This window comes from Nannobrachium achirus, assembly GCF_963921795.1.
Source record: "Nannobrachium achirus genome assembly, chromosome: 5".
Classification (NCBI taxonomy): Eukaryota; Metazoa; Chordata; class Actinopteri; order Myctophiformes; family Myctophidae; genus Nannobrachium; species Nannobrachium achirus.
The window spans coordinates 55761979-55772528 of NC_137814.1; the positions used below are offsets into that span (position 1 = coordinate 55761979).

General features: G+C 43.0%; 1 protein-coding gene across 1 annotated transcript; it reads right to left on the reverse strand.

The window, feature by feature from the left end:
- Positions 1-2035: 2035 nt before the first annotated feature.
- kcnmb3 (potassium calcium-activated channel subfamily M regulatory beta subunit 3) lies at positions 2036-8297 on the reverse strand (the record flags this gene model as incomplete). Its single annotated transcript, XM_080725919.1, has 4 exons — positions 2036-2536; positions 5645-5792; positions 7083-7295; positions 8203-8297. The coding sequence occupies 4 exons, from the start codon at positions 8295-8297 to the stop codon at positions 2036-2038; spliced, it is 957 nt and encodes a 318-aa protein (XP_080582045.1).
- Between the last annotated feature and the right edge of the window lie 2253 nt (positions 8298-10550).

The following is a 10550-nucleotide window of genomic DNA, read 5'->3' on the forward strand; positions in this document are numbered from 1 at the left end:
AAATATATAGTTTATAAAGCTTGGCTAGATAGGAAGTCATAATAATTAGTTGTCTAATTGCCCCTGGTGGATGAATTTGTTAATGCTCTATACCAGGGGTCCTCAAACCTTTTTAGGCCCTGACCCCCAAAATAAACATATTTGAACTGGGGACCCCCCACCCTGACAAGCACTTGGAATTGTAGGTATTACATTTGATGTGACTCGGCTCCACAGATAAATATTGTGAAAAACACGAGGCGTTGTGAGCAAGCCTATTGCTGACTTAATATTTGACAGTCTGGCCGGTCCTGTCGAATATTCGACTATTCGAATACTTTGTGGTCGAATAATTCGAATACTAAAAATCACTATTCGTGAATGCCCTAGTCCACAGAATGTTTTACTTGGAAGTTAAACGTAGAAATGAACACAACGTAGAGATACTCCGTTAGGGCACTGTCGCACCCCACTTTTAATCTGCCTATTGTATGGGTGGATTCTGCCAGTGCATTTCAATGGGAATGCTTTGCTGCCATTTGCGGATTTCTAAAAATCTCTGCCAATGCATTCCCATTGAAATGCATTGGTATTCTACCTATTCTGCCTCATAGGTGGAATAAAAGTGTGGCGTGAGCGTGCCCTTTACAAGTAAAAAGCCTGTATTCAAAGTATTACTTGAGTAAAAAAAAACGTACAAATATTGGCATCAAAATATACTTGAGAACAACAGTGAAATATTCTTTATGAAAGACAAACTGCCCTGGCATCAACAGTATCATTTACCGTGTCATTTAAAGCAGTGGTCCGGGCAACACTTGTGGTCTTTGAGGGACCAAATTGACCCTTAGAGCAAATTGACAACGCCTCGCATCGCGAGGCGTTGTGTGCTTGTAGATCTGCTGTTTTCACTAGTTTAGTACATTTTATAGATGATAAATACAAAACGCACGGTTTTGGACATACAAGGTTTCCACCCGACAACGACAATATGCTATAAGGTGTTGGGAGTGAAAATTATAATGGAAGGGTGCCTCGGATTAAAAAAATATTTATGGGGTGCCCTGAGACAAAAAAGTTTGTTATCTCTCCTATGGTACCAACATCAATACAGCATGGAATTGTGGACAAAATCATATAGTCGGGGGAGCCACAAGCCCAAAAGATCGAAGAAAAGGGTTGAACCTGTGACATCATGACATACTTTTTTATTATAGTTTTTTCTATTACTTTGGTCACACAGAATTCCTTTTGGTACACAGGATGAGAGGCCTGCTCTGCCAGAAACATTGCGAAAAAGTTATGGCCATGGAATGTTTTCCATGCAAAACAAACGCTTGCAATGGATTCAGAATCATGAAGAACCCCTAGTTTGACTCCTCACATGCTATGCATTTGGTTCCATTTGTACACAGTTTTTGTGGTCCTTGCAAATAAAACGTTTGAGAACCACTTTTACTATTAGGCTACTGGTGGACACCTATATGTGCCATAGTGTCGTAGTAAATAGCTGTGTCACACATTCTGATGAAAACCGGGAGACTTGACGTTAAGTAATTGGGTATTGGGCCTCCGTAGTATTATGATCAGAATAAGAACATTATACTGGTGTGTAAAACAGTGTAATGGACCAGACTAAGTCTTTGCCACGACAAATTCCAAGCTAATAGAAACTACAGACTTTTGTCCTTCTGGAAATAAGTTCTAGCATACTGAACTATTGATTAATTTAGAACATTCTTGTGTGGGATTAGTAATCAATCCCTATTTTGGCATGTCCTTATAGGAAAAAAGTAAAAGACAAACTGCAGCCAACTTTAAAAAATGTTTTAAATCCAATATGCGCTTGATGATTATTCTACTAACCAACAAAGTATTCTATAGAGAACAATCATTAAGAAAATAATTGCTATTCAAAAACAGCAGATGCACCAAGCTCCTAATCTGCTATTTATTTTTTATTTTTTTTACATATTTTGAAAAAAATCTTAAAAGTGTGAGAAGATTTTTAAAAGCCTCTTTTGTAGAATCAGCCTCAGGTCTTACAATGAGTTAATTAGGCACACTCTTGCATGGGCGTGTTCCCGCCGGCCCTCCTGAGCATCCTGTAGAGTTTACCCTGCGTGTACCTGGGGGAGGATGCCCCCCTAGTACTGGAGGATGCCCCCCTAGTACTGGAGGATGCCCCCCTGCCCTCCTGGGCGTGCCTGGAGGTTGCTGCCCCCTTGCCCTCCGTGGTGCCGCTATGGCCTCTTCTAGCCTCCAGCTCGGAGCAGAGGTGTGCCAGCCACTGGGTCAGCTTGACCAGTCCCACCAGCAGAACCCCTCCGCCCAGCATCAGCCCGGGCCACAGCAGCGCCCACAGCGCCCGCCCCAGCGTGTACTTCCTGTTCAGGATGGCGCTCCCCGCCGGGCGGCGCCGCCTGGCGGCGGGGTCCGTCAGGCACGGCAGGGAGCCCCGCCCACCCAGCTGCTGTTGGTCCAGGCTGCTCTTCACCTGCAGCACCTCCTGTTGGAGCTCCGCCACGTCCATCTGACACTTGGGTATGTAGAAACACTGAGAGGGAAAGACCTTGTTTTACATTTAGAGCAGGGGTCTTCAACAGGGGCTCCGGGACCCTCAGAGTTACTACAGGGGGTCCTCCAAATCTCTGTGTGATAGAAACCTTTTTTTTTCTCCTTTTTTACATTAACCACTTTAAGAGAACTTTAGCCGAAAATAGCTGATCTACAAGCTCACAACGCCTCGCAGCAAAGAGGCTTTGTAGAGGGGAAAAAGAGCAGACTAAGTACAGAGTCAAAGGTCAACTTAATTAAGTATTGACAGTTCAAGTGGTTAAATATCTGTCAAACAGAAATTGACATGAATGCAAAATACACATGATGATTGTGCTGTCAAACGATGAAACTATATGGAATCTATGAACAGGTTGTGGAGGTCCCTGCTTCATCGCTCTCAACTAACGGGTCCTTAGCCTGAAAATGTTGAAGACCCCTGATTTAGAGTTCAGAGGTATAGTCCACCAGATTCTTTTTTTTTTTTTTTTTTTAAGATTAGTTTTGGGTCTTTTATGCCTTTATTGATAGGACAGTAGACTGACAGGAAATGAGGAGAGAGATGGGGAGTGACACGCAGCATAGGTCGTCGGGAACGGGACTCGAACTCGCGACACGCTGTCAGGCATCAGAGCCTATGTGGTATAGTATGCAACTGGCCCCATGGAGACATGAATTAATGGATATGTTTTTGGCCCATTCCTAAGGCAATAATTTGATGACCAGCAGGGAACCACTACCGGTCATCAAATCCATCCATCTTCAACTGCTTATCAGGAATCAGGAGGCAGGGATCCCCAGGCCAGGGTTCCCACGGTCAAGACATTCCTGGAAATATTTTGAAATTAGAAAAATATTTTTCCAGTACTGGAAAAGTTTTGGAATTGATCAAGGGTCCTGGAAAGTCCTGGAAAAAAATATCTATGCATTGTCTTTGGTTATTGGTTTTGTTAATACCTCTGAAATAACAAATTAAACATGGCCAAATTGTCAAATATTAGAGGCAGACATTGTGAAAATAGCCGATCTACATGCTCACAACGCCTCGCAATGGTGGGACTGGTCAATAGAAACGTGTTATACAACATTCTTCAACTCTTAGTGCTCGTCAGGGTGCCGGGGTCCCCAGTTAAAACATGATTATTTCGGGGGTCACAGCCTGAAAAGGTTGAGAACCACTGGCATACACTACCTGTCTTTGGGCATTGTGCATAGGGGTAAGCGACTTGTTATTGAGCTGAATTATTGTTATATAGTCCTGGAAATTGGGTTAAATATAACAGTTTTGGAAAAGTTTTGGAAATTAATTGGTAAAAATGTGTGGGAACCCTGCCAGGTGTTCTCAGGCCAGTGTGGAGATGTAATCCCTCTAAAATTATTATATTAAATATCCATGAATTTGAGTCTCCATGGGGAGAGTAATCGATAGAAAAAAGTGATTTTGGGGGTGAACTATGCCTTTTAATGGAGATTGGTGGTTAATTAGTACGATGAAGACATTCTGAAAATCTCTGGACAGCAAATTCCCTATTCTTGTCCTGTTTGACCTTTAAAATATATAGGCTACTGTATAATATTCTTGAAATATTGTCGCTGTGGGGCAGAAGAAACTCCATATTTTAGCTTTTTGTACATTAAGGCCCTACTTGATCATACTGTACTACAGCGGAAAAGCAACAGTATTGGACGTAATGAGGTTTCCACCCGACAGACGATTATGTAAATTGTGCAGCATCATGTACAGGTGCGTATTGAGGTCGGTGCAGGGGATTCAAATATCAATCACACTTGGAAATGTGTGATTTCCCTACTTGGAGTAATCTAAACTACTGTACATGCAGTACTTACACTTCCTTCAATAAGTCCATATTATGTGCTTATTGAAGGAGGTTTACACGTGTTTTGAATGTCATACTGTTCGTGTGAATATCATGTGAAAGTGGTGATCTGTTTTGTGCCTAAACTTTAAAAGGGATTTATCACTGCTGTGATAAATCTGGAGTCACGGAAATGAATGATTGGTTGAGCAGGCTTAAACATAGAGCTGGAAATTAGTATGGAGCAGGGGAGAATTCCTCCCTTAGCTTATTGTAATGTCACAGTGATATACACTGTGGTGACCTTCACACAGCACAACATCAAACTGCCCTGAGATAAAAGGTATTTTCAGGAGCAAAACATGAAGTATGGTAATGGCAATATAACATACAGCCTAATACTGCATGTGGTTGAATAGTATAAAGCAGTGCTTCTCACACTTTTTCATGTCAGTTGATGAATTGAATTCCTAGGACCCCAACGGGAACAAGACCACAATAGGCTGGTCGTATTTCAGAAAAAAAGGCCTATAAGGAGGTTAGAGGCATTTTGGGGTAAAAGTGGGGAACCAGGCCATTTCAACTAATTCAAGGGTGCTGAATCTGAAGAGAGAAAAAAAATTGTCCCAAGCTAAATTTTGAGTTTTTGACCTTCTAATTTGCCTAACAAAATAGCTGCCGAATAGTACATTTTTAACTATTTCTTAAACGCATATTTCACTTTTGAGTTGTTTGATTCAGTTTAGATTTAGATATTTTATATTTTTAATCAGACACACCCCCTTCCTATACAAACCCATTGTAACGTAAAACTCCATTTTAACCATGATAGATTTAATGAAAACCCCTGTCCTTTTTTCTGGTGACTCCTGACACCCTCCTAATACATGAGCATGTTGGGTTTTTCTTTTTGATAACTTATTTAATTTATTTTAAATAATTTCTTTATTGTATACATTTTTTTCATTTTCCCAAATAATTATAGAAAATGTACTAAAAATGTTATCGGGGGAAAAAAAACACTGCCTGTTTGTGTATTAGGAGGGCATCAGGAGTCACAGGATGGGTGTTTTCATTGAATCTATCATGGTTAAACTGTATGATTGTGAAATATCCCTTTCAATAACTCAACAAGGCAAGCAAAACTGACAAAGTGGCCTGCGGACCCACGTCTGAAAATATTTTGAGACTAAAACTAAATGACATTTCATTCAAAAGACTATGACTGTCTAAAACTAAATCAAAATTTGCTGTCTACAACTGAACAGTGTAATGAATGCAGGCCCTCCTACCTCCAGGCCCTGGTGGACAGGCTCCTCGTCGTAGTGCAGCAGGAGGGTGCGTTCAGAGCCGCTGACGTTGGCCAGCACCCTGAGACATGGAACGCTGCCCACCCCCCTGCAGCCCACCCAGTCCTCCTGGAGCTCTGTGTGGGACACCCTGCACTGGGACTGCACCGTCCACCCACTGGACACACACGCACGCACGCACGCACGCACGCACGCACGCACGCACGCACGCACGCACGCACGCACGCACACACACACACACACACACACACACACACACACACACACACACACGTACACTATAAAAAGCGCTATATAAATGCACCATTTGCCATTTTAAAGTAGTAGTTCACCCCCAAAATGATTTTCTTTTTCTATTTATTAGTCACACCATGAAGACTTGAATTCAATAATATTTTTTTTTTGTATTCGTTGCATTCCTAAGACAAAAACAATTATTATTATAGTAAAATGCATTTGGGTCAGATTGATTCTCCCATAAATGCATTTGGGTCCCCATCCAGGGACACTCCCGACTTTTTACAAAACCTGTATCAGTCATTTTGGGGCATAAACAAGAAGTTGCAGGATAACATTAAGTCTGATAATGATGAGCTGTGCATGTTCACATCATGTATTTGTATGCTTTACATTTACCGTAAATGTTTTAACATTATGGACAATTCATCAAGCTGCCCAGATGTCCCTATAGTGCAGTGGTTCTCAAAGTAGATTTCAGGGACTCTCTAGGTTCCTTTATGGGGGTCTAAATAGACTCTTACAAGTCTGTAACTTCGACTGCGTACAAATGGAACCAAATGGACCCTGACGTAGAGATCTGCGTGACTGTTTTTAAAATCTCATTACCGCCCGCTTGATTTCTGACCAATCCCACCCGCCACCACAATGATTTCATTTTTGACCGCCCGCAGACAATTCCTGTCTGCCGCTCCCGCCCGCAACAAACAAATTATGTGCATTTTTGTCCCACGGACTCCCTCGGCGCATAGTACCGCAGCGTGTCCAACAGCCTCCCTCCCAAGAAGGCATGTTGACATTTGTATCTTATCCATTGAGCCTGTCTTCAGGCTCAGCAGGGGAAATTAAGTTCTCTACATATTCACATCTTGCTTAAGTATATATATAAGCTTATTGCGGTAGAGTGCAGGATTTTGCAGGGCCCGCTGGCTTTATTTTGACCGCCTGCTCACGCCCTGCAGGGATTAAAATACAGGCCGTGCCGCAACTATTTGCGGCGGGTCCTGCGGGTCCCGCGGGAGCACGCTCCCACTGCAGACCTCTACCCTGACGGGTCCATTTGGTTCCATTTGTACGCTGTCAAAGTTAAGGGGAGACCTTCAAATTTTAAAGTTTAAGAATCACTGCTATAGTGCACAACCATCCCGTATCCCTTTGTAAAGGTGTCCTCTCCAGTCCTGACCTGTGGACGTAGGGCTTGACGGTGGTGAGCGCCACCACGAAGAACATGAGCACGGAGAAGGCCATCATGGCGAAGCCCAGCAGCATGGCCCGGTCCTCCCCCACACTGGGCAGGGACTTGGCCCTCTCCTGGACCGTCCCGCCACGGGCGTCCATGCCTCTCCTCCACGATGCAGCCTGCTCCTGGTGCTGCTTCACAGGCTGGTAGAGCTCTCTGAGTGACACACACGCACGCACGCACGCATACACACACACACACACACACACACACACACACACACACACACACACACACACACACACACACACACAGGTTACTAGAATTATTTAATGATTTAACTATTGAAAAATAACAGATATACAAGCTCACAGCACGGCACCGAGTGCTGCGCTCCAAGCTTGTAGATCTGCTATTTTTGAAAAATTTGCAACTCAAATATTTGCTTCTGGGTGGTCCCTGGAAGATGGGGGTCCGCAGCCAAATACATGTAATTTTGGGGGTCCTTGACATGAAAAGGTTTGAGAACCACTGATTTAGAAGAAGGATTTAGAAGACACTTCGAGAATCGGGTCAAAAATATAAAGATTTGCACAAATGTTCACTATATTTTTTATAGTTAAAGCATAAAATAATGGTTAAAGTGGTTCAAATCTAAAGTAACACAGATTTGCTGGCTTAACACATTTACTGCCATTGGTGTAATAACTAGTCACTTGATATCCAACAGTTCACTGCCAATTTCCAGGCTGTAGCTTTCAATAACTTCAAAGAATCCCTGTCAGTGATGTCACTAGGCAGGTTTCTGAACGGTCCATATTCCACCAATGACACACAGCAAGTAGAAATGGTGGCATCTCTTAATGAACGTTAGTGAGGCGTGGACGTTTCTATAATTCAGTGGTTCTCAAACCTTTTCATGTCAAGGAGCCCCAAAATGATATGTATTTGGCCCCCACATTTTACATATTTCAATAATGGCAGATCTACAAGCTCGTATATCTGCTACTTTCAAATATCTAAAGTATAAAATAACAGTTAAACTGTGGTTAAAATCTAAAACCACCACAGATTGTGGTTTCAATGGATTAAGCAGGTTTCCCCTCTCTTTCCCATATCTTACCGTGCGTTCCTCCTGCGAGCTCCCTGCAGGTTGATGTTGACGGGGACACTGAAGGACCTCCGGCTCCGAGGGGACGCGGGCTGTTTCAGGAACATCCCCACTTCCTCTGACTCATCCGCAAACAACACTCACAACTCCACACTCGGATGTACCGAGGCCCCAACACGCTGTTCTCTGTGTGTAACCCATTAGAGCCCTGTCCATACTTGCCCTGCCCTGTCAAAAGGTCCTTTTCGACCCTTGTGACTTCTGAAAAGCATTAGACCGAATGAGTGTTCGGAAATTTGCATTTCGGAAAACACAACTCACCTAACATTTCGGAGATACTATGGACAGGCCTTAAGACTTCTAAATCCTAATCCTGATGTTTCTTTATCTGTGGTGCTCAAAGTTTTTAATGTCAGGGACCCCTAGAATTATAGCTATTTGACCGCAGACCCCCATCTCAAAATATTTTTGTTCCAGGGACCGCACAGAGGCAAAGATTTGAGTCAAAAATAGCAGATCTACAAGCTCATAGCGCGGCACTCGGTGCCGCGATATGAGCTTGTAGATCTGCTATTTTAGAATATCCAAAGAATAAAAAAACAAGGGTTAAAGTGGTTGCGTGACACAGATGGCGTCCCCGGTGTTTATGGTATAAGTCAATCAGTCAGACAGACATCCCTTCTCTCTCTCTTCCAGTGACATGGGTCTTATCTGCAGCACACTCCAGCGTAGCGTGGCGACCGACTCAGTCAGCCCTGGAGAACTGGGAATTACCACTGCTGTTTACCTAGGCTCAAAGGTGAGCACCAAACCACACACACCTAACGCCCTCGTCTCTCTCCGGGGTTTCTGTAGCACTGGTGGGAAGTAACTAAAGCCCCTTTTCCACTGACATGGCCCAACACCACACCACTCCACACGGCCCACTTGTGCCAGGTTTTCCACTACAAGGACCTGGGTAGAGTGGTGTGAAAGTGGTACTAAAAAGTATACAATCTAGAGTAGGTCTGAGCTAGGCCAAACAGGACCAAACACTTCAGAATGACTTTTCATGTAGACCACCAATATAGTTGTAATACATGATAATAGATTCTATTGTGTTATAACCACTATTATAATCTATTATAGTGTATTATAATTGCAGTTATAATGCATTATAGTGTAATATAATTAATTAGGATAGTTGTAATACAAATTTATATTGTATTATAATCACAGTTAAAAGGGTAAATTTGTTTCTTACCGATAGGGTAGGGGTTGCAATGAAAAAATGCCTATTTGCCTGCGGGTGTCGCTATTGAGCGATTTTGCCTGTCAGTTTGCAGATTTAGATGATTATTATAAAACATACATTTGCCACTAGAGCCCTTTTATCCTTCAGGCTATTCGAAAATAGCCAGTGAGGCTCGCGGCACGTCGCAACACGTAGATTCTCTAAAGATTTGGCACGTTTTGAAAACTCGCGAAAGCGTTGACGCGAATCGACTTGAAAATTTGAGTACTTTTTGTTGGGTACATAACTGAATTCTTTGATGCCCATACATTTACTTTCACTTAAAGCAATAGAGGCCTTGTAAATGTGCACTGAGTTGTGCTATTGTTACTTTCAAGTCTAAAAGGAAATCCATCTTCCAGCAGTGCGTTTACCTAGTGAAGGCTCAAAGGTGAGCGCCACACACCTTCCTCTCATCTCTGCAGGGTTTCTATAGAAACTGACACACAGGTACGCCAAGTAGGAGGACACTAATGGTCTCCCATGGTGCGGCTGGGTTCCCTGCACACACACACACACACACACACACACACACACACACACACACACACACACACACACACACACACACACACACACATCACCTGCGTTCTGTTGTGGAAAGTGCTGCCGTGTGAATCCCTTCTTGATTAGGCCAGTTTATATCATGGTCTCGGTCGGGTGGAAACCTCAGTCTATGACTGTTAACTTTTCGGGATTCAAATTCAAAAGCAGCAGATCTACAAGCTCGAAGCGCGTCGCTTGGCGCCGTGTTTCGAGCTTGTAGATCTGCTACTTTTGATGCTTTGTGTGACGCTGTAGTATGATCAAGTAGGGGAGTTAATTCTAGTAAAAACACAAAAGTTTATAATATGGAGATTGGAGGTTTTATGCCTGACATCAATGATATACATAATGACATGTCATAAAGATGCTTTAGACTGGAGGCATGAAGATGCTTTGATCAATGTGATATAAGCACACACACACACACACACACACACACACACACACACACACACACACACACACACACACACACACACACACACACACACACACACACACAGGCAATACCCATTTTGGCTGTTGGGTCCTCAGAGTTACT